Raw genomic sequence first — 24,533 nt, 5'->3', positions numbered from 1 at the left:
ACGCCGTTTGAATTTTCCGGATCCGTCCAGTAGTTTCGGAGATACGAGGGGGGGGGGCAAAAAATGCCCCCCCCCCCCACCGCGCGGAAGGTGGCTGGTAGGCCCACCGCCTGCCGGGTTAAAGCATGCAAAGCATGATAACAAAGCTAGTCATTACAATAAGAGTGTACAGTTAAATGGGTTTGTTTGTGACGATCACGGAAGCGGCGTCTCCCTGAGCGGAAATACGTAACTACCGCCTGAACGCCTGCATCCTTCCGCGCAGTGTGCAGCGTAGACTATGGCTCAGGGGTAAGGAGCAAGTCGCGTTAAAGGTGGTAGACCGCATCCCAGTACACACAGAAAACGCATCCCTTCATTAACAGGTCTTGAACACATGCCCAGAAAAAGAAGAAAAAATAACATCGTAAAAATCGATGTTGGCAAGGATGCGTCACCTGTTTCGTTTTAGCAGCAAAGGACAGACGGCAAGTACCGAAATCAACGGCACAAACTCGAGTCGGAAGCAGTGTTCGGCCGCCATGGGCCGGGCCAGCCCAATGGGCCATGGGCTGGGCTGGGCTACGGGCTGGACTGGGCTCTCAAGTATTAAGGATCGATGGGCTGTGGATGGGCTGGGTCAATAATTTTAAGTGGACTCAGGGGTTCGCGATTGAGAAAAAACCTGAACTAGCTTATTATATACTGTGCGAGACTCAAAAACGAGATAATAAAGCACGTATGCAATGTGCATTGGGCATCCTGCTAGCAAAAGATTGTTCCTTTGATACCTTTGGATGACCTGTGAAGTGTGAGGTCAGTGGTGTCCATAATTTTTAATTCATTCATATTTGACGGGCTGGGCTTTGACACTGTTACCATGGGCCGGGTCGGGGCTGGGCTGTGAACCCATGGGCCTGGGCTGGGCTGGGCTGGGATTTCGCGGCCCGTGGCAAGCACTGGTCGGAAGCAAGAGACAGAACACCTTTCTCGCCAAGGTGCTTACGGTTTCCCTATTCTTCTGAGGGAACCCCTGAATCGTAAATCTCCACTCTCGTTCTTTTTTTAAGCACGAGTTTGCCTTGTGGCACCCCTGCAAAAATCAACATTTGGGTTACGGTTCAGGTGAATATTGGTTGTGTTAAGTGGAGTTGGGTAGGATTTAGGGTGTTCCTGTTCGTTCAGCAGGCGTGCTTAAAACAGACACTACATAATATCCCAGACAAGGTGGGGCGATACAGCCTAGCGGCCCTAGCCGATACAACTTACACCGGCCATCCACACACGGTACACGCGCACACGTAAACGCTCAAAATAACGCGCTGCGTGCGAGTCAATTTTAACGATGATGTGAATTATTACACATGTAAATCTCTGTTCGTATCACCCAAAAATGGAATAACCGCGTGTTTTCAGGTGTGGCATTCCTCGGAGTTGCCACCCGCAGGTCGTCTGATGAGGGGCTGGCCGGCAGTCGCAGTTTTCCTGCCTGCTCCGCGGCCGGGCGTGCCGTCCGGTCCGTGTCCTGCCCGAGCTGTCGTAATGGAGGGTTAGCAGACACAGACCTGTGATGATCGGTGATATAAAACGGCGCCGACCGGACACGGCCAAAACATACTGCGCAGTGCTCTGTCCTCCGCCGAACCTCGCTGCAGTGTGCGCTCCGGCTCAGCCCGACTCACCATGAAGGTATGCAATACAACGAGGGGGACGTGCAATGTTGCACATAGTACATACTATGTAAAACTTTAATATGAATATATATTACTGACCGGGCCGACGAAATTATTTGGAAACGAGGTTTGCAAAATTGACGGAGGCCCGAGTGCGGAGCACGAGGGCCGGAGTCAAGTTTTGCAAGCCGAGTTTCCAAATAATTTCGTACGGCTGAGGTCAGAACTTATACGGCCTTGGAGGTCAGTAAGATTTTTCCTACATGCCGCATACCAGCTAAGTAGCTTCGACAGGTTTTGGTGACACTTTTATACGATTGCTTTGTCCATAATTTCCTAACAGTGATTGCGCTACTGCTATGGATAAAGGAAATTTTTAGAAGAAAATGCATCAAAATACCTTACTTCAAAAAGAATCCCGTCTGAAATATCAACTCTGCAGAATGGCACAACAACTGGATATCCAGGGAACATAATACATGAATAATTTGCCAAGACATAAGAACAAGAGGAAGGTATAATATACCTAGTGATTAAACGTGAATTTTCCAGTGCTCTTGCAAGAATCTTTTTTTATTTATGTGTACCTAATCGTACTTTGTTGATGCCCTATGGCTAAACTTTCGTAAAATACATTATATTTTCCATATTTTACGTGTTTGTTTCGAGGAAAGGACTACAACTGTCAAATAATAACGCAATAACTAAGGCCAAAGGTATCAGTGGACTTATCAAACGAAGATAAGACAACAAGCTATAACGGATTTCGATTAATAGGCGCATATCTCACCCCATAATTTCGGCTTTGTAACCAAATATGCAATATTTCAAAACCCTTGATAAGCAGAGCAGATATTTTTTAACCAAAAAATGTTGGTTTTCTAATTTTACACGGCAAATATCATGCAAAAATGATGTCACTTATACCTCTGAGCTAATGCGATAAACTGTAGTTTAGAGGTCATTGCCCTGGGCAGTAAACCCAGGCAGTAAACTTTTGTTTCCTGCCCGGCCTATCAAATAACATGGCCTTTTGACACCGACAGTTTCTTGGTCATAGTTTTACTGCCCGGCTCGTGCTGTGCTTAAGACATACCCCGGCATGTAGGAAATATGCAAAATGTGTAAAATTTGTACATTGTAAAACATGTTAGATTGTGCAACTTCTATAAATTTATCCGATATTCCGTCCTTGTTTACCATTTATCTTTTAAATGACGATCATTTCAATGAGCAGCCTTTCTCCTGCTCTCGCTCCCTCCTCTCCCCCCTCTCTCTCTCCCTGTCTTGCGCGGTATGATGGTTGGTACGAAAGTTGATATATGTACAGGGTGTCCCAGAAGTCTTGAAGCTTTTTTATTTTTGTCGTGTAACCTTGCTATGCCACCGATTAAGGCAAATGACGCCTCAAACGAAAGAGAATGAACTGAAATTTTGTATTTTCATGCGTAGAGCACCACTTTAGTCAGGTGGCCCCCGTTGTGAGTCGCACAAGATTGAGCACGAGAGATCACGTTCTTCGCTGCCGCCAAGATCTCCCGGTTTGCGAAACACCGGTGTCGCCATGCCCGTTTCTGGTCAGCTTCAGAGCCTTATTTCATGAAGCGAGCCAGGAAACAGAGTATTGGATCTCCGAGAAAACATTAGCAGCATAATGATTTACTGATCAGCAAGTCTCCTGATATGTTTGCACGCATCCATTACGGAAATAAGGCTCAGCTGCTTGAGCACGCTAAGCAACAGCCCGTTGTAATCCTTTGATTCGTCGCATTAGTATGGGGCTAAAACAAATATCAACCCGTCGCAAATATATGTCGCTAATATTATGTCGCTCGCTTCAGGGTATAAGACTCTGAAGCTGACAAGAAACGGGCATGGCGACACTGGTGTTTCGCAAACCGGGAGATCTTGGCGGCAGCGAAGAACGTGATCTCTCGTGCTCAATCTTGTGCGACTCACAACGGGGGCCACCTGACTTAAGTGGTGCTCTACGCATGAAAATACAAAATTTCAGTCCTTTCTCTTTCGTTTGAGGCATGATTTGCCTTAATCGGTGGCATAGCAAGGTCACACGACAAAAATAAAAGAGCTTCAAGACTTCTGGGACACCCTGTACTTCAGGGACGCATTGTAAATTGCTAATTACGCATTTTTATGAGCTCGACATTGATCCATTTCAATTTAGTTGGTTTAACCCGCGCACCGACGGGGGTCTGCGCCAACTTCGCACCGACGGGGGGGGGGCGGATGACCGCCCCCCCTGAGATCTCGAGAACGAAGCAAGATAGCGACAAGCGGTAAACGGCATCGGATACGCACGGCCAAGATCTACAATTTTTACTAAGGTCATTTTCAGGTCAGGTCAAAGATGACGTCACAGGGGTCGAAAAAGTCAAAATGGCGGCGCTAGATATGGAGAGTTTTTCTCGAATAACTTTCGAATTAATCAAGATAGGAACAAACTAAGGGCATCATCGTGATCCTCTCGTCAATCCGCATCGAATGATATATATGTTGACCTCGAAAAGTCAAGGTCAAAGGTTGATCTCAGGTCACGTGACCTCGAGGTCATCATGTATATCATTCGATGCGTCTTGACGAGCTGAACACAATGAGACCATCCACGCGTCTGTATCTTGTTCCTGTACGGAGTTATTGGCCAAAAACCTTTGGTGACCTTTGATGACGTCACATGACCTCACAGCTGCCCAACAGCAAAACAGACCTCAAGGTAGTGAAGGTTGATCGTATATGAAGTCATGTATGGTATATGGGGCCATTCCGACCCGTTTTAGTGGTAAAAACAGTGAGTTGATTTTCCCCCCATTGACTTATAATGGGGAGGTCGCGAAATTGACCTGACCTTAGGTCACCGATATCGAAATTCCGAGATATACAAATTGTAGCTACTAATGACCTAATAATATCCTGCGACTTTCAAAGGCCTCCGACATCTACTGTAGTTCTGGCACGGTGACAAAGTTGCAAAAAAGTGACTTGAGGTTGGGTCATTCAAAGTGACCTGGTGACCTGACCTTAAAAGGTAGGAGGTTCAAACTTGCACACCATGTGTAAAATTGATGAGGTTATAGTCATACCAAATTTCGCGGCGCGTTTTCCCGCTATTCGCGAAAAACCTCAGGGGGGGGGGCGGATATCCGCCCCCCCCCGTCGGTGCGCGGGTTAAAGTTTTGCTTCGATACATTTTGTCAAAGGTTTCTTTGAAATAGATCGTGAATTCTTTAGATCAAGAGTACTCAAGATGCTAAAAGATCCACCTCCGCAGTCCCCACTACTACGGTCGTTACAATTGACCTGGGTCGCCCGGTGGTTGACGCCCACCCTGTCCGTTTCAGCTGGTGGCGCTCCTCCTTCTGGCGCTGGTCGGCGCGAGTCTCGGCTGGGTGGTGCCGCTGCAGCCGGCGCCCCTGTCCCGTCTGTACGCCCCCGCACCGCTCGACTACTCCCCCTGGTACGGCGGCTACCACGGCGACGGATACCTGCGCGGCTACCCGGCCGGCGGCGACCCCTTCTACACCAGGTTCGCGCCCGGCTACAGCTACGTGGGCGCTCCCTTTTACGGAGGCTACGGCTACCTGTGATCGGTCAAAGTCGATCGGCATTGAGCACGGTGATACAGTACTAAAGTGAAGTACGGTCGAACTGTTGTTTACGTGGAGGAGAAGGATAGCAGCGCCGTTTTTTCTTAGTGGCTAGGGTTTTATTTTTCAACTTCGGGACCCTGTCTGTTGACCTTGGTGACGGTATAATAAACATTTAAACGCGTCCACCTGGTAACATTCCCACACATCTCTGCAATGCTTGATAAATTCGAACGTTTGTCTCGTCATCGCCATTCAATAAATTCATCCTCTTATCTCTGAAACTCTATTGCGGTAGGTATAACCACCTGGCGATGTTTAACCCGCGCCCTGGTGGGGGGGGGGGGCTATTTTTTGCCCCCCCTCCAGACTTTTCGATATATCTCCAGAACCGCTGCGCCGATCGTAACCAAACTTTCAGTACCCTCCCGGACATCAATTTTACATATGGTGACCAAAAATTTTTCCAAAGGCTATGATAGGTTGGCCGGAAATGACGTCAGAGTGACGTCATGTTCTGCCGTTTTCGACCCAAAAAAAGGGTTTCGCGGGAAGAGCTGTCAGGCCTATAGCTTTGCAAATACAGAAAAATGATAAGGACATAAAAGCTGTAGAATTGACAGGGCTACAAAACTGCTATCTCGGATTTTTGAAATTTTTGGATTTTGACCCCCAAAAATCAAAAAATATTTTTTTTGGATATAATGATTGAAAAATCCAAAAAGTTTTTTGAATTTCGCAAAAACCGGAATATATGTGATAGTCCTTACCGCCTTCCATCCACATAACAAATTTGAGATTGATACCTCTTTTTTTGGCGAAGTTATAGTGAAAAAACTGTTCAAAATTGATGACGTCAAATTTTCAAACTCAATTTTTAGCAATTCTAGACTCCGTAGCGCAAAACAAAGACCACCATTAGACTCCCCGTGACGAGCTGCATCGAATCAATACCCATTTTATGCAAAACTATCAACTTTAAAATTTGACCTTTTTTGGCCTGACCTTGACCTGACCTTGACCTAAACTTCACCAGAAAGTGACCTAAGCCGTACCTGATAGTCTTATAACCAACACCATTGAGTTGGAAATGAAAAATTGGCCATAAAACATGCATCACACAACCTTAGTAAAGTTGGGCTCATGTGACCTGACCTGTGACCCTTGGTGACCTGACCTGTGACGTGACCTGGTATTGTCAGTGACCTCTAATAGCAACATATCTACTAGGCAACTGACGCCCTATCGCTGATTCTCGACAAAATGCGTTTTCCTCGGTGTTATAGCGCATTCCTTAGAAGACCCGTGAACGGTGAAACATTTCATCTTTGACCTGACCTGTGACGTCATCGGTGACCCCGAGGTCAATGAAATTTGGTTTCCTTCGACAAATTTGACAGGCCTTTCGAACGCCGTTTGAATTTTGCGGATCCGTCCAGTAGTTTCGGAGATACGAGGGGGGGGGGGGCAAAAAATAGCCCCCCCCCCACCAGGTCGCGTTATAAACAGACCCCACCAGGGCGCGGGTTAAGGTACAAAGAAAAAAAAGAACAAAATTGTAGTACATACCTACCTAGTGACCGGTTACCCAACAAGTATGGTCAGGCAATAATTTACTTCTTCGTGAGTTGCCAGGAACCAGAAAAACAGCCACACAGCAGATACAAAGACGACAAATTGATGTTTATTCATCGCTGACCATTGCGATTTATGCCCACATTATTAGGATCATTTGGTTTTGAACGGTTTTTATAATAAGCGATAATACCCTATTACCATTTGAATTACCATTTTTCCAGATTGACCTGGCCGGAAAGACCTATCGGAGAGCTACTGAACGATGATTCTTTTTCTTTTTAACCCGCGACCGCCTGGGGGGGGGGTCGGATCCGACCCTCCCTCCGTTTTTCTTGAATAACTCATGAACCACTTTCGCTATCTACTTGAAACTTGGCATACCTTCTCCCCCATCAATTTGACGTCTCCTGTGCAATATTTAAGAAAAAATTTCCAAAGTTTTTTTAGATATATCGATTTTAGTGATGTAACTACATGGCGTTTTTAGTCAAAAAGTGGTAAATGTTTAAAAAATCGCCAAAAATCAGGGTTTAAAGCAAATTGCAAATTAAGGACATGAAAAGACGCAGCTCAACGGGTTCTTTAAAATGGCTATCTCGGATTTTCCATAAAATGCGTTTTTCACCCCTAAAAATTCAAAAAACTACATTTTTTGGAAAACAGCTAATAAAATCCGAAATTTTGGGAATTTCCAAAAAAAACGGAATATATGTTGTAGAGCTCTATTAGAACATTAGATGCCCCAAATTTCAACTTTCTATCTTGATTTTTGACCCCCATATTGTAAAAAATAGCTCCAACATGCATAGGGCATGGTGACGTCATAAGCATTTTCGTGAATTAGAGGCACTTCTGAACATCGCATGTGAAAACAAATGGCACCACTAGATTCCTGGGACAAAGCTCGTCTAGAAAAGTGTATTTTTATGTCAAAAATAAAAAGTTGAAAAATTGACTTTTTTTCTTAGCCCTCCTTTAGTTATGTAGGGTATAAACGATTTTTTATGCTTTCAATGCACACATATCACCAGCACAGTGACTTGGGGTCACATATAACCATTACCATCGGATTCGGCGTGAAAAATAAGCCATAAAACATGTGTCGCACGCCCATGTAGCAGAAATTGAAAACCGTGACCTTTCGTGACCTGACCTGACCTTGACCCGTACTTAGTATGACCCCTATACGCACATGGTACCTTCACTAGGCCTTTGAGGTCATTTTTGGTGAGTTTCGAGCAGCAGCTTATCGATTCCGCTGTCCGTAAGCCTAATCATGCAAAACCCCTGAATTTGACCTTTGACCTGACCTTGACCCGAAAGTTGACCTCAATCTTAAAATCTTAAGAGTGCTTTGGGAAGGTCTCGTAGAGACCTTTCGAACGCCGCCTCGCGGGGCTCGATACGACCATTGGTTCTCGAGATAACAGGGGGGGGGGGTCGGATCCGACCCCCCCCCCCCCAGGCTGTCGTGGGTACGGAAATAGCCCAGGCGGTGCCGGGTTAAGTTATTGATTTTTGCATTATAATTAATGGATTATAATTAATGCATTATAATTAATTAATATTTTATGAATTTTTATCTGACCATCCGTTGAACAAGCGATCCGTATTAAACCAGGGGGATCAAGGAGTGGTTTTAAACGAGAGACGAGCAGCGAGAGAGAGAGAGAGAGAGAGAGAGAGAGAGAGAGAGAGAGAGAGAGAGAGAGAGAGAGAGAGAGAGAGAGAGTGAGAGTGAGAGAGAGAGGGAGAGAAAGCGAGAGAGAGCGAGGGAGAGCGAGAGCGTGGGCCAGTGCGAGAGAGAGAAAGAGAGAGAGAGAGAGAGAGAGAGAGAGAGAGAGAGAGAGAGAGAGAGAGAGAGAGAGAGAGGGAGAGAGGGAGAGAGAGAGAGAGAGGGAGAAAAAAAGGAGAGCAAAAGAGAGAGAAGGATACGAAATAACACCGACCAGGCGACCAAGCAATGTGTGAAGCCGCTCTATAATTTTAAGGGCCATGTATAGAAAGTAGTACGCACATGCTCTCCGGTCTCCCAAACACACTGCAGGCACTGGCACGGCAGTGTCCGTTAGGACCTGGTTGTCTCTGGCTGCAGCATGCGCCGTTACATCTTACATTACATTGGTATTTCACCAGAGATAATGATGTTTGATAAGAGAGCGCTCCCTGTGGTGGCCACTGGCTGGTTTGGCGCTTTGATCTGCAGGTAAAATGAGAAAAGCTAATTAGTGCTAAAAAATTGTGTTGAACACGAAATTAACTTGTTTTGTAACTTCTAATTATGGTAAAGGACATCAACGTTATATGTATTTCAGTATGTTAGCACCTCAATATGAATAGACATCGAATTATTCCATGATCTTTTCTTGTGCAAATAGATCAGTGGGAGACACTTGAGTCGAGCCAATCGGGAGGGTCACCGCACGAGTGCTCCTATGCACGAGCGTCTGACCTTGTGCGATTAGTGAACCGTTGCGATGGCCATGTCCCCGGTGGTAAACCAAACACTTCATGGGCAGCCAAGGGCATAGTGCAGGTCAGAATCCGACGGGGGGCAGTGGCGCGGTCTCAAAGATAACGGTCTATCACGTGAGTCACTTGATTGTGCGCGGGACTTACATCAGGGCTAGGCGAGAGCACGGGATCGTCCGATACAATGCATGTTTTAAATATGACTTTTTACATGGTCTGGTCACGGATATCGATGGGTAGGTACACTACCCCTACCCTTACCACTACTCCTACCAATACCCCTACCACTACCACTACTACTACTACTACCACTAGTTACACCTACCACTTCCTCTATTCCTACCAGTACCACTACCACACTAGTGGTACCTTTCTTTGGAAGACAAATAAACACTCATACTTTCTAAAAATTTATACACCATCAGTACTCCATTGTCAACACATTTCCGACATTTGTCAAATACCAACATCCTCTTAAGACACACCGACGACACCAACACCCTCTACACTCTACAGACCACCCCGACACCAACACCCTCTACAGATAATCCATAGACAGACCGACGACACCATCGTCCTCATAAGATACACCGACGACGACACATTGCTGACTCATGACTCTCTCTCTCTCTCTCTCTCTCTCTCTCTCTCTCTCTCTCTCTCTCTCTCTCTCTCTCTCTCTTCCGTTAGTAATTTGTAAGACCACGTCGCCTATCCTCATTTTTGAGACACCCACAGTGAGTAACAACTTAACATATCTCACCGTGATTCACACTCGGTCTCAGATGTCACAAAGAAGCTGATTACGTGACAAAAGATCGTAAGACAAAAGATCGTATGGAAAAAGATCGTACGAAAATGATCGTAAGATAAAGATCGTATGTTGTAAAAGATCGTACGGTAAAAAGATCGTAAGCAAAAGATCGTAAAGCAATTGATCGTATGCAAAAGATCGTACGAAAATGATCGTAAGATAAAGATCGTATGTTGTTAAAGATCGTACGACAAAAAGATCGTAAGCAAAAGATCGTAAAGCAATTGATCGTATAAAAAAGATCGTAGGAAAATGATCGTAAGATAAATATCGTTTGTCGCAAAAGATCGTACGACCAAGGATCGTAAGCAAAAGATCGTTAAGCAATGGATCGTACAAAAAAGATCGTAGGAAAATGATCGTAAGATAAAGATCGTATGTTGTAAAAGATCGTTCGACAAATGATCGTAACGTTACGTTCGTAAAGTAAATAATCGTATAGAATAGTGTTGTTACGAGCGAGCGAGCGCAGCGAGCGAAGCGAAGTCTTTTGAATATAACGGGAAAATCTCAGTATGAGCGGCCCGGCCCGGGCCGGCCCGGCCTGTAACGCTTTTGAGAGGCTTATATCTCAGCAACCGCTGAACCGATTGGCCTGCGGTCTTTTTTGCTGGGTAGCCCCATCCCTTCTTCCCCGTAATTGACTACTTTTGATACATCTCAGCGGCCGTCGTGGCACGTGCCACGTGAGAAGTCAAGGGTGTTCAAGCAGTTTTGCAAAAGTAATGATTTTGAGAGGCCCATATCTCAGCAGCGGCTTGAGCGATTGTCTTGCGGTAATTTTTATATGGTAGCTGCATCCCTTCTACCAAAGGTCGGATACCCTTGATCTATGTGAGTGACCCCCAATGCACGTGCAAAATACAAAAAGAAGAGGTGCCAAATTTGTTCCCATTTCAGTAACTCGGTAATTACTGGGGCGATTTCGAACCAATGATGGACAATTGACATCTTTAACCGGCCTTCGATAACAATGACTCCTATAACTAGGATTGGATTGAAACTAGGATCCTATAACTAGGAGAATTGCGACTTCGATAGTGATAACGCGATAAACATCTGTTGATGACTCGTAAAGCGATGACGATTCAATATGAAAATGTAACAGTGCGAAGGAAAAAGTATTTTTAACGCCGTTTAGTTCAGCCGCTTAAGCAACATTTTAACCTTCCAGGCGGTTGGGGGTGGGGTGGGACGGGGTGGGGTGGGGGGGGGGGAACATGGGTCTAGTTGTATTCACTTCAAATAGGTACATGAAAACGGCAGCACATTAGGGTGGTCCTTATTTTCGAAAATCGTATTTGGATATCTTGCGCCCCTTCAATCGGTGCCGTTTAACGAAAAAACATGTCTGTCAAACTCAAAATTTCAGATCCCTACTTCATTATTTACTGTTAGCTCAACACTCGTTCGTTCGTCCATGTTGGCTCAATGTCCGTTTCGTCGATCAATGTTCGTTCCCTCTTCCTCAGGTGTAACGATTGTCTACGACGCAAACTTCTGGGTACATGGTGTCCCCCAGTGATGAACCCCTTGGCTCCAAGTTCCCAGTAGCGGCGGAACACCTTCAATTAGGGGGAGGGGGGGCACTGCCGACTTTTGGTCCCATTCTTTCCCTGCAACGCCCATAGGGCTTATGTTAAAATGACAAAATTAAAGGGGGTACGGTGCTCCGGTGCACCCCCCCCCCCTCCCCCCCCCCACCCCCTATGCAATCTCCCATCCCGCGGCCAATCTCTCGCCTACTTCCTCCACCGCCACCACATCCTCTAGGAAACGGTCCGGGAAGCGGCCAACCGGACGTTAGAGAAAGTAGAGGAGTTCTGGGCCAGGGCTAGGATTCCCACTCAGCACAAGGGGTGAGCGTTCAAAATAGCGCCTTCCTTGTCGCCCAACGTGAGCCAGGGAGACGGGATAGAATGACAGAGGCAGGCATGGCGCTCCATTCCCAAGAAAAGAGGAAGAGGAGGGGGGATGACGCCGAAGAGAGGAGGAGGAGCAAGACGTCGGAGTAGGCGCGGGCGGCAGCCGACAAAGTGGAGCTGGAAAGCATAACCTCGAGTAGCTCCGAATCGTCACCACTTCGCGGAGCCGTGAGACCTGGCCCCAGCATGGGTACAGCCACTCTGTCATCCCGAAAGCGTGGTCGAACCACGGCCATCACGCCGCAACTTTCCGCTTACGTCTAACGTCTGACGTGTGTGTGTATGTGTGGGTGGGGGGGGGGGGGGTCGGTTGGACCCCTCTGCCGTTTGGCTCTAGATCGCGCTAGAGCTTTGCGCAAAAAAAAAACGAGCGTGTTGCCCGTGACGAGAGGAAGCCGATGATATCCAATTTAAGGTCCTAGGTCATTGGTTGACCTTCCCGGTCAGGTCAATGACCCAATGGTCAGGAAAATCGGGACCTACAAGAGCTTCGTACAGCGAAGCTATCATGTTTTTTGGGGTGCTGATCACGAATTTCATGCTAGTTTTGATCACATATGATGTCTTCATGCATTTAGACCAGGTCGGGTCAGGTCAGGTCAGGTCAACCATTAGGCGTCCTGCCGGCTACCCATAGTAGGTCTCAACTACCACTGATCGCGTCGTAACACGTTACAAAGGCACTAAAACTACTTCGTAAATGTTCAAATGGATGCTAAATTCGAAATCAGCCCGAAAAACTGCTCTAGAAACATGTATAACTCGGAAAAGTGACACGAGGTCATCATAGGTCAATGACCTGACCTGACGTTCAGGTGACCTTGACACCCACCGTAATGCATGGGACGAACATCATTTCACATGTTTGGACGTTTATAATCGCAAAAAGACTAGAAACGCGCGGATAATGAGAGCTGACATACGCTGAATCGCGACTCCGGCCAAACATGGTCTCGAAAGATAGGTCGCAGGTCAAAGGTCATTTGGGTCAGGGTCATGAAATTTTCAGAGTAGGTATAAAATTGATCAACTCGAGGGCACTGAAAGTTTCGTCGCGATCGGCCGCTTTTTCCGTGAGTTATTCGCGAAAACCCATGGGGGTCCATCCGACCCCCTACACATACGAGGGATAATATGCATTGAGCCACCAAAAAGCATCCGCCGATTTCGCTCTTTTTGCTCTTTTTCCACGTTTCTAGACGAATGGCATCATTTCAGTGGGCGCAAGCGCGAAAAAATACAAATTAAAATTTTGTATGGAAATAAGGACCACCCTAGGCACATACATTCATTTATTCGGCATATATACAACGCGTTGCTTTTAGGTGTCATTGAGCCATCTAAGCTCTGAAATAACATCAATGTATGGTCGAGCTTACGACGGCCACTTACTACGCGAACACAGAAATTGATAAGCTTTGTATGCGCTGGAGTTGGGCTGCACCATGTGAATACCATATTTTGACTGTACGATCTTTATCTCATACGATCATTTGGCGTACGATCATTTTCCTTGACGATCTTTAGCGAATACGATCTTTTGTCCATACGAGCATTATGTCGTACGATCTTTATCTATTACGACTTTTTGGCATACGATCATTTTCCTTGACGATCTTTAGCGAATACGATCTTTTGTCCATACGATCATTATGTCGTACGATCTTTATCCATTACGACTTTTTGGCATACGATCATTTTCCTTGACGATCTTTAGCGAATACGATCTTTTGTCCATACGAGCATTATGTCGTACGATCTTTATCCATTACGATATTTTGCATACGATCAACTGCCTACGATCTTCTGCCATACGATCTTCTGCTTTACGATCTTTTGTCCGGTTACCAAGAAGCTGGACCAACATCAGTCAGCCGCCTGTTTCATACCACCTTCATCACCACACTTTGATGTTAGTTGTAAGACCAACTTCGGAGAAAAGCTTCAAACCAGGGCTCTTATCTTGTTATTCATAACCCAAGACTAGGAATCTGCAACCTTGATGATTTCTTCGAGTGCAACGCCCCATGGAGTGATGCACAAAATGGGGATAACGACCAGCGCCACCAGGAAGTCCCCTCGCGACAGTTTACCGGAACCAAGTCGCGCAGGTGAAACGGACTATTACTGGAGGCAGTTGCTGCATTCGGTTGGTGGGGGACACACCGAAGAGCTGCTAGTGAAGTGAAGATGTAACATATTTTACCGCGACTAGGGACAGTCTTGACTTGGATAGCTTTAGAAGGTTGCTCGATTTGGTGCTTCGGAAGCCACTTGAGCATTTGGGACTGTTACCAACGGTAAGTGTGAACGGCCGCAGGAAATATGCCAGATACCTATTCTGTTTTTCAAACCAGAAACTATCAAGCACATTGCACGATGTCGAGCAAGCATTTCATACAGATAGGTGTCCAACAAAGTTTAGAAGCGAATAGGGAAATCAAATAATTTGTCACATAATTCCAGCTAAAATGACCTGACCTGACCTAAGTAGGAGAAGGTCGGCATACAAATAGATAAATTCAAAAAGAGGACAAAGTATTTGATAGTAGGTATGGCGTAAAACTATCGGACACAAATGAGTTTTTAATCAACTTCGTGTGATCAGTTTGTACGAAGGCACACCTCTACCTCCGCAGCCTCTGCATTACAAAGAATCGACTTGTGCTCGTCAGATTTTATGTAGGGACCGCTGCACTTCTGGGAATTCCGTAGCTTTTCAGTCAGATCCCTTGCATCAACTTGCTCTCCACCGCATGGGCTGGCCGAGCTGCCTCGTCTCGGATGGGAACGGTAGATGACGTGGAGTGTCTACCATTCACATTTCTCACAGCTGTGATCGTCACCGTTTTACACAAACACGGGCAGTCGCCCACGTAGCTCATCCTGTGAGTAGCGGGAACGGCCGGGCGTACCACGCCGGGCCGGGTCGGCTAGTCGAGCAGATTTCGGCGGTCACTGCGCACGCGCCGGCCGCGCGGTGGCCCGGGCCGCCGCTGCTGCCCGAGGCGCCACCGCCGGCGGCGACTCGGTCTCAGTTGCTTCTGCGCCAGCGGGGAGAGGGCACGCGCCGGTCGCCTCTATCACAAAGGAACCGCGTGCTCGGGCCGTGGCGCGGGTGGGAGCGGCGCCGCGCCAGCCATGGGGAACGCCAACGAGACGCTGGCGCACGATGGGTCGGAGCCGCAGCTGGCGCGCACCACTACCATGCCCACCATCCAGGAGGAGGACGAGGATGCCAGCGACAAGTAAGAACCGCCAACAAAGGCCGACGACACAGTCCGATCAGACTCGGGAGAACTCACGGAGCCACTGAGATGACAGCGAACGATAAAGATCAACAATAATGCTTTTGTAGCGCGTATTTGCATAAATCAAAGAAAGATATCCGGGTCAAAATAATAGTTTGCGTTCTGTGAGCTTCCATCTCTGTGCTGTGAGTTTCGGTAGATCATAGGTCAGCGAGAGCGAAAACTCTACTCCCTGCAGAACGAGCGTGCAAAACTCCCAGAGACTTCAAGGACCTTGCTAGACTGTAGCTCAGCATACGAGCTCAGCATAGCTCGTATATGGCATACACAATACAAATCTGTCTAACCTGCACAAGCACTGAAGCACACCCGGTTGGCCGAGTCTGCTACGCCTGATGATTTCGGCATAAGGAACTGAATCATTCCGGGTGACAAGCGTGAAATTAGTTTCAAAATTAATTAATGAAATGCTATGTAGGATTTTCGTTCCCACTCTCTCTCTCTCTCTCTCTCTCTCTCTCTCTCTCTCTCTCTCTCTCTCTTCTCTCTCTCTCTCTCTCTCTCTCTCTCTCTCTCTCTCTCTCTCTCTCTCTCTCTCTCTCTCTCTCTCTCTCTCTCTCTCTCTGCACATCCTGTTTTCTGAAAAGCAATCTGATTGTCTTAACCTTCCAGGGTCAGACCATTGATCCGACTTCAAGCGTCTCCGTCCGTGCTTAACGATGATGAGACGTCGACTCGAGTCGATCCAGCGCTCGATATAACTAATGAATTCCTGATGGAGTTAGTTCGCAGTTGGTGGGAGCAGCTTCAGCCAATTCAAGTGAGCGAAACGGACCGAGTCTGATCATATGGCGCTTCACTCTGATAAGGCAAATCCTTGTCATTATCCGGGAATCCCATATGATACAATGGTGGTCACTGGTCATTGGTCAAGAACCTGCGCATTGTGCAACAAGTTCTTTTTGTTGAGATGTATGGTATGGCTTCAATAATTTATCGATATTTATACAGTCGGCCAAGTCGGCACATGTGACTTGTTGACGTAAAATGTTGACCTTGTAGGTCACAATGTGACCATTAAGGTCAGGTCAAGGGTCAATTTTCGTTCAAGTCAATAGTTGCAAACTGTACAGATTTACAATAGGAAGCATACATCGAGCTAGCCAAAATGCGCAGCATATGGAACCCGAAACGGTCACATGCAGGCTGTGGCTTCCTCTGTCCATTTTGCTCTTTGGAGAGCTATTTTGTTGGTTTCATTTTATGAATGAAAGCCTGCGAACGCCGAACATGCTAGTTTTTAATTTTCACGGAACGTCGTCACCACTGCTGCCGCCATGATTGATGCGGTCTGTCGCAGAACAGCGTCATACTATGTTATCGCTTATAATGGCCCTCATCAATCGTATTTGCCCAAGTGTAACCGACAAATGACGAGCTCAAAAACAGATGTCAGCTATATCCCTTTAGACATCCACCATAATTCTCAATGACAATCTGATTTCATTTCCTTCATTATATAATGTATCATATCATTTTCATTTTCTTTCATTGTTCTATTTTAACTTCTTTGTCTTCCATCCGTAGTCCTTACTCACGGGACGCGGACGCCTTGTCCGTAAGCGCTATCTTTCTGAGCGAGTCTCCGCCCCCCTCCTCCTGGCCCACCGGACCTCTATCGATCGGCGTCCCAGTCAGCTGTTGAGTGGCCGCGGTCGGATCGACCTTGAACTGTTGCAGGGCAGGTGGCTGGGGCGGGGCAGGAGCCGCGGGGTGGGGGAGGCGGGGCACGGCGCACAGTGGGCCGGGCGGCCGCCAGGAGCGCTGGAAATTATTTGCGCTCGAGTTATCGTTCAACTGACTGTGAAAACATTTCATTTACAACGTTTAGCGAGATACCACACCAATAAGATGTAAATTCAAGACTTCTAATACCATGCATGCATGCATGTTGCAATTTGCATACACTGCACTTAGTTTACTGAGGAGTTCAAAAGGCGTCATTCCTGGTAAGATTTTAACACACTTCCCGGCACTCACAGTTTCTCCATTAATGACCGACACATGAATTGGTCAAGGATACAATCTTCTCTCTCTCTCTCTCTCTCTCTCTCTCTCTCTCTCTCTCTCTCTCTCTCTCTCTCTCTCTCTCTCTCTCTCTGTCTCTCTGTCTCTCTGTCTCTCTGTCTCTCTGTCTCTCTGCCTCTCTGTCTCTCTGTCTCTCTGTCTCTCTGTCTCTCTGTCTCTCTGTCTCTCTGTCTCTCTGTCTCTCTGTCTCTCTGTCTCTCTGTCTCTCTGTCTCTCCCCTGCCTGTTGTAGGATATAGAACCCCTCATATTGAAGGATATATTTCTTAAACTAGCAGGGAAAAGCATACAAAATCGACTACGGTTGGAAAGTGTAACACTAGCCCAATCTTTTTATACCGTCAAAATTAGGTGCCCGAAGTTACATTTTTATAAACGTATAATTTAATACATCTTTAATATTTCCTCTAATATTTTTGAAACCTGCTGCAAGCTTACTATATATAGGATCAAGTGAGTGATCCCAATGAATTCGGTTATGAATACGATCACAATATGCCCCTGTAGAAGGTATTGTAAAGTTCAGAGCGCTGGGCATCCCGTTTTTGCACTGTCGCGAAAATAAGGTTTCGCATCGACCCTCCCCTGCCTGTTGTAGGATATAGAAACCCTAATATTGAAGGCTATATTTCCTAAACTAGCAGGGAAAAGCAGAAAAAATCGACTACGGTTGGAAAGTACAACACTAGCCCAATCTTACTATGCCGTCATAATTAGGTGCCCGAAATCACATGTTTGAAAGAAATGTAACTCAATGTATCCTTAGTATTTCCTCTAATATTTTTGAAAAATGCTGCAAGCTCACTTTTTATAGGATCAAGTGAGTGATCCCAATGAATTCGTTTATGAATACGATCACAACATGCCCCTGTAGAAGCTATTGTAAAGTTCAGCGCGCTGGGCAACCCCGTTTTTGCACTGTCGCGAAAATAAGGTTTCGCATCGACCCTCCCCTGCCTGTTGTAGGATATAGAACCCCTCATATTGAAGGCTATATTTCTTAAACTAGCAGGGAAAAGCAGAAGAAATCGACTACGGTTGGAAACTACAACACCAGCGCAATCTTATTATGCCGTCAGAATTAGGTGCACGAAATCACATGTTTGAAAAAAATATGATTCAATGTATCCTTAATATGTCCTCTGATATTTTTGAAACATGCTGCAAGCTTACTATATATAGGATCAAGTGAGTGATCCCAATGAATTCGGTTATGAATACGATCACAATATGCCCCTGTAGAAACTATTGTAAAGTTTAGCGCGCTGCGCATCCCCGTTTTTGCACTATCGCGAAAATAAGGCTTCGCATCGACCCTCCCCTGCCTGTTGTAGGATATAGAACCTCTCATATTGAAGGCTATATTTCTTAAACTAGCAGGGAAAAGAATACAAAATCGACTACGGTTGGAAAGTGCAACACTAGCCCAATCTTTTTATACCGTCAAAATTAGGTGCCCGAAGTTACATTTTTATAAACGTACAATTTAATACATCTTTAATATTTCCTCTAATATTTTTGAAACATGCTGCAAGCTGCAAGCTTACTATATAGGATCAAGTGAGTGATCCCAATGAATTTGGTTATGAATACGATCACAATATGCCCCTGTAGAAGCTATTGTAAAGTTCAGCGCGATGCGCATCCCCGTTTTTGCACCATCGCGAATATAAGGCTTCGCATCGACCCTCCCCTGCCTATTGTAGGATATATAAATGAAGCAATTTGCAATTTTCAGGGCTCAAACGATAGAAAATTGAATTTTCTACAAGATGGCTATCTCGGATTTTCAAAATTTTGAGTTTTAGGGGTCCAAAATGTCAAACCAAATTTTGAGAAAAATTTGATTTTTTCAAAAATTTGAATTTTTCAAAAAAAAATGAGACAAGTTGTCCTCGGGCATCAAAAGAAGAATCAGCATGCAAAATTTCAAGTCCGTAGCTCAATATTTGGTTGCTATAGAGGGCGTAAAAAGTAACAAAATATCCAATTTTATTTTTCAAACTCAAATTTTTGGTACTTATAGGGGTCGTAGAGCAAAACAAAAGACATTTTTGGAATCCTGAGATAAAACTGCATCAGATAGCATGTTTTGAATTCAAAATTTTGAATTTTGAAAATTTCGAATTTTTAACCCCTTTTTTTCACTTTTTCACCATTTTGCGGGGGTCAAATCTCCAAATTCTTGCCACCATCGTGTTCTACGTCCAAAACTACCCCAAAAACATGTGTCACACGGTATTTAAATGTTATTTTGAAAATTCGACTTTGTGTGACCTTTGGTGACCTGACCTTGACCTTGACCTGTGCTCCAATTCGCTTTAGACACAATGAGACTTTTCTTACATCTTTTGGGCACATGCCAAGAAATTTTGAGCTCGCTGCTGTCGGTAGTTCGGTCTCTGGGGCCCAAAATGAAAACCCCTATTTTTTACCTTTGACCTGACCTTGACCTCAAGTTTGACCTGAGAACCAATTTTAAGTACTCATCAGATGCGTCTTGTTTAGAGCTTTCGTTTGCCGCCTCGCCTGTCCCGCTGCGACTAACCGTTCTCGAGTTATGGGCTGGGGACGTCTGACGGCCCCCCCCCCCCCCCAGCAAGTGGTGTTATGAAAATACCCCAGCAAATGCCGGGTTAAAACAAGTTTTAAATGCTAATCGAACACATCTTGTTGAGACCTTTCGATCGCTGCCATGCGCATCTCGCTGCGACCATTTGTTCGCAAGTTATAGGCTAAGGACGTTCACTACCCCTCTCCCAACCAGATGGTATAAAAATACCCCAGCAAATGCCAGTATAGCTCCTAAACTAGCAGCGAAAAGCAGAAAAAATCGACAACGGTTCGAAAGTACAACACTTGCCCAATCTTATTATGCCGTCAGAATTAGGTGCCAAAAATAACGTTTTTATATAAGTCTAATTGAATATAAGCTTATGTAGATGTCTGCAACATGTTGCAAACTCACTATTTAGAGTGCAATCAGATGAGTGAGCCCAATGAAATTGGTTATGAACATGATCACAATAACCGTGTGCATCATGTGCAGTCGTTTATTTTCACCAATAAGATGTTCATTCATGAGAAAAGAGCAATTCAAAATCTAGTCGAAATCGTTCAGATAGCCGCTTCATTCCCTAACCGTCAGTTAGACTGTGTTCGGAGCTGAATATTGGCCGTGACATCGGACTCATACTTATTCACGGCACGGCATCGTATCCTATGATCAATTTCGAGTCTGTGGGTATTAATTTTTTGCACCCTGAGCACGTTTCATTTTTCGGCATTTCTAGCGCTCCTGGCGGCCGGCCGGCCTACTGTGCGGCGGCCGCATCTCTGGCGCTGCGGAGAGTTCACTGTGAACTGATGAGTCGCGTGCGCCGGTCGCTCGGATGCCACTTAACGGCACTTTCTTACGGGACCCAGACCACTCATACCCAGGGACCCAGGTGGCTCTCATAATTCGTGTCGCGCGATCGTCTCACTGGTCTCAGATATCTACCCCCCCCCCCCCCCCAGCTCTTGACTTCTTGAGCTAATCGATAAGGCGCATCCGTTGGTTTGCAAAGTCCCGCACCAATATAGCTCAACAGTACATGCTAGGATTGATGAAGTACACAATGGTGGGGTACATATCATCGGGGTGCTTCTGCATATGCAACTTAACAGATATCATTTAGTGGATAGGTCAAGATAAGGTGCCTTTGTTTCGGCAAGATGCATCTCATTTCGTGGAAATCAAATGATGTTCTTCTCCAAACCCGAAAGCTTATGGAATGCAAGTTGTAACGACAAAGAACGGCAAGGGTCACCAGTGGCGGATCCAGGGGGGGGCAAAATGGGTATTTGCCCCCCCCCCAACGGCATAATTTTAACATTACGCCTATGGACGATGCATGGAAAGAATCGATAAATTGTCATGGTTTGCCCCCCCCAAAAAAAAACTCTGAGCTGGATCCGCCTCTGAATGTCACAAAGGATCTCCGTGTTGCCATAAACGACGTTTGCGCACACCGAAATTGACGCGAGTTTCGCTCAGAAGCGGATTACATCATTGCTAGTAAAAAGGGCCAAGGTGAGATCAGTCAAGATCGGACACTCAACTCGGGAAATGAGGACCATATGGTCACACATGCTTTGGCCTTTTCGCATTTTAGTAGGTTACTCAGTTAATAAGTACGTCAATTATTTTCTTAAGGCGAGCTATTTGAGCCGATAAGGGGAAAGATAAAGAACGTTTAAAAGTTCCAGTGCATTTTATGTCAATATTGGACTATGTTCAGAACGAAAATTGAGAATTTCATGTCATTGTTTTATGTATAACCAGCTTCTTTAGGTGAAGATTTAATGCAGTCTATAGACAACAAACTGTAGTGATTAATTAGTGAATACCAGCAATGAGTGCAAATAAATAACTGAACATGAACAATACCTAATACTTTCGTACGAAAAGGGAAAGGCAAACAAAAAGAAAGGGAAAGAAAGGGAGTGATGGAGAGAGAGAGAGAGAGAGAGAGAGAGAGAGAGAGAGAGAGAGAGAGAGAGAGAGAGAGAGAGAGAGAGAGAGAGAGAAAGAGAGAGAGAGAGAGAGAGAGAGAGAGAGAGAGAGAGAGAGAGAGAGAGAGAGAGAGAGAGAGAGAGAGAGAGAGAGAGAGAGAGAGAGAGAGAGAGAGAGAGAGAGAGAGAGGAGGCGGTCGATGGGCCCGGCTCGATATGTGCCTGTTTTTCGGCTGTCTATCTGCGGCGACCACTTGATGTGACGCAGGTCAGTCAGATAGGCAGGTAGATGGCGGACGACCACCACAGGAGACCGCACGTGGGGGCTGCGTCTGGTGTGTCCAGCTCCTGTCACACTGTGGCCTGTCGGAAGGGAATATAGCGGGGTGTGGAGTCACCCTAGCCCGGTGATATGGCGCCGGCGTATAGTGACGCTGCTGGTGTGCCCCCGGTGCCCAGAGCTGGTTTTTCCCTGAGCGGACACAGCGCTCTACAAAGGTGAGTGACGTAGCAGCACTGATGTGGCCTGGTCTGGTGTCCTGAACGGAAACGGTACCGTCCCCGATGACGTGTGCCGCAGAACACTGCCCTAACAGCGGGAGAAACAGCAGCAGATACTGTCAGGTGCACTGAAAGCTACGCCGGACAGTTTTTTGCCTTATTTGGCGTTTTCAGAGCACCTTACATACCTTGGTCTGTTTGTCAGCTCTCGTCTTGTTTCTCACATATTTTGAACGACTGCAATTAGGCCATTGTTTTGCGATCCACCTGAATCACCGTTTACCTTGACAACCACCTTTGACGCGAACCATGTCTATGTTTTATTTGACGACTCATTTTCCCTTTTCAGGTCCCATTCCGGGGGAGTTCACATGGCTCCCCGGACAGACGAGGAGGACAGACGTCCTCAGTTTCACATAGGTGATCAGAGGCGATCAATACAAGGCGAGGACACGCAGTTCCTGAGAGTACCACAGCTCAGACGAGGTAAGCTAACGCAAGACGAAGCCGCATGATGAGCGCTGAAACTCATTTGCCGGAACTGACCACCGGCAAGACGAGGGTCGCGAATCTATCCCCTTCACAAATGTTTTGACTTCATATCAGATGCATGAACAAAATTTTCCATGTGCCAGTCATGATCACGGCTAACGCCACTGCCTTGATCAACGGTTGTGTATTTACCAGTCCGGTACGTGCAAATGGTACGGCTGATGTCACACAGAGGCTTGTGAACTTTCAGGGTATCTGGTACACTGCCAACATGGCTGATGTCACCCATCCTGACTGGCTGAGCCGACTCAGTGTCCACAAACCCCCTCGTCTCTCAGTTTGTGCTGGTGTCCGCTAAGGATACCCACAAACACGCTCGGTTTGTGCCAGAGTCCGCGGCGGCGGCGCTGAGCTGACCAGCCGAGCTGGCAGACTCTCCGGCCATTTCCCAGAAGGCATTGACTCGGAAGTCGGTGGCCCCAGGGCCGTCGGACTCTGGTCACGGCAGACGGGCCTGGCGGCCGCGCCGCGGCGCTTCGGCTGTTTGCACAGCGAGCGGCCGGCCGGCGGACTGTGTATGGCTCATGGAACATATTAACCCTCGCGGGCCCGGGGGGGGCGTTTTTCGCCCCCCCCCCTGGCGAATATTTGCGATAGCTCCCGAACGCTTAGGGATAGGAAAGCGAAACTTTCAGTACCTTTTCTCCCATCAATTTGACATCTTCTGAAGCAAAAAATTTGGACCTAGCCCCCTTGATGACGTCACAAAGTCCATTTTTCTAGACCTCTGCACGGCAAACTTCGGCGTCACAGACGCAAACTTCAAATAGCTGCTTAAAATAGAGTTTTGGAGATAAAGACAAATTACGAGCACGACTGTGTAGCGCTTGACATAGAGAAAAATAGAAAAATAGTTTTGATGACCTGAGGTCAGAGGTCAGGTCAACGACCCCGAAATGTGGTTTTAGTTTTTCGCAAATAACTTCGACAAAAATAGTCAGAGCTTCGGCAGTGGTACCATCGCATTCGCCTTGTCCAGCCGCGTCGAATGATATATATTTTGTTCGGAAAAGGTCAAGTTTTAGGTTGACCTCATGTGACCTCGAATGACCTCTGGTTGACCTTGACACATGAAAGGTCGTTTCTGATGGATTTGTACCCGCTGATCACGAATCTGGCATCTATTTTCCTCTAAGCCTTCATTTAGAGCTTCTGGATGGCAAAATTGTCTTACTTATTATTACTAACTTGAATTAGTGAAATAGCCTCTAGCAGGGATACTCTTCAGTGACCTTGACCTTTGAGCAGCCTTGTATCGTAAGATGAACCACAAATAGGGAACTGATAAGCCTCAAAGCATTTCAAAACATCTTGGAAGTTAGCACGCAACATGTGCGAAAAAGTGCCAAGTTTGAGGTCAATTTTGAGCGTGCCCTTGACCTTGACCTTTGATTTTGAGCACATTTTCGAAATCCTCAGATTCTCTTCTTTCGTTTGACACCCAATTTTGCCGGTTTGATGCAGCCTGCCGTCCTCTAGAAGGCTTACTTTGAGATCACTACACATGTGCCGGTTTTTGCCTTTGACCTTGACCTCTGACCTTGAAAATTGACCTGAGGTCAAAAATTTTAGGTGCTTTAGAATCGTCTCGTAAGGACCTTT

At 46.2% G+C, this 24,533-nt stretch overlaps 1 protein-coding gene across 1 annotated transcript in view; it reads left to right on the top strand.

Annotated features, from left to right (window-relative positions):
• The first annotated feature begins 14,934 nt into the window (after positions 1–14,934).
• Positions 14,935–24,533, top strand: part of LOC122379791 (monocarboxylate transporter 12-like) — a 35,231-nt gene continuing 25,632 nt past the window's right edge. The window contains exons 1-2 of the mRNA XM_043362273.1: positions 14,935–15,291; positions 22,729–22,865. Of these exons, the coding sequence (XP_043218208.1) occupies positions 15,185–15,291; positions 22,729–22,865 (244 nt within the window). The 5' untranslated portion in view covers positions 14,935–15,184. The remainder of the gene's footprint in view (positions 15,292–22,728; positions 22,866–24,533) is intronic.

The sequence above is a fragment of the Amphibalanus amphitrite genome, unplaced genomic scaffold (genome assembly GCF_019059575.1).
Source record: "Amphibalanus amphitrite isolate SeventyFive unplaced genomic scaffold, NRLGWU_Aamphi_draft 000084F_arrow, whole genome shotgun sequence".
In the NCBI taxonomy this organism is placed as follows: Eukaryota; Metazoa; Arthropoda; class Thecostraca; order Balanomorpha; family Balanidae; genus Amphibalanus; species Amphibalanus amphitrite.
Note: the sequence above shows the minus strand (reverse complement) of the source record. Positions and strands in the feature narration are given on the sequence as shown.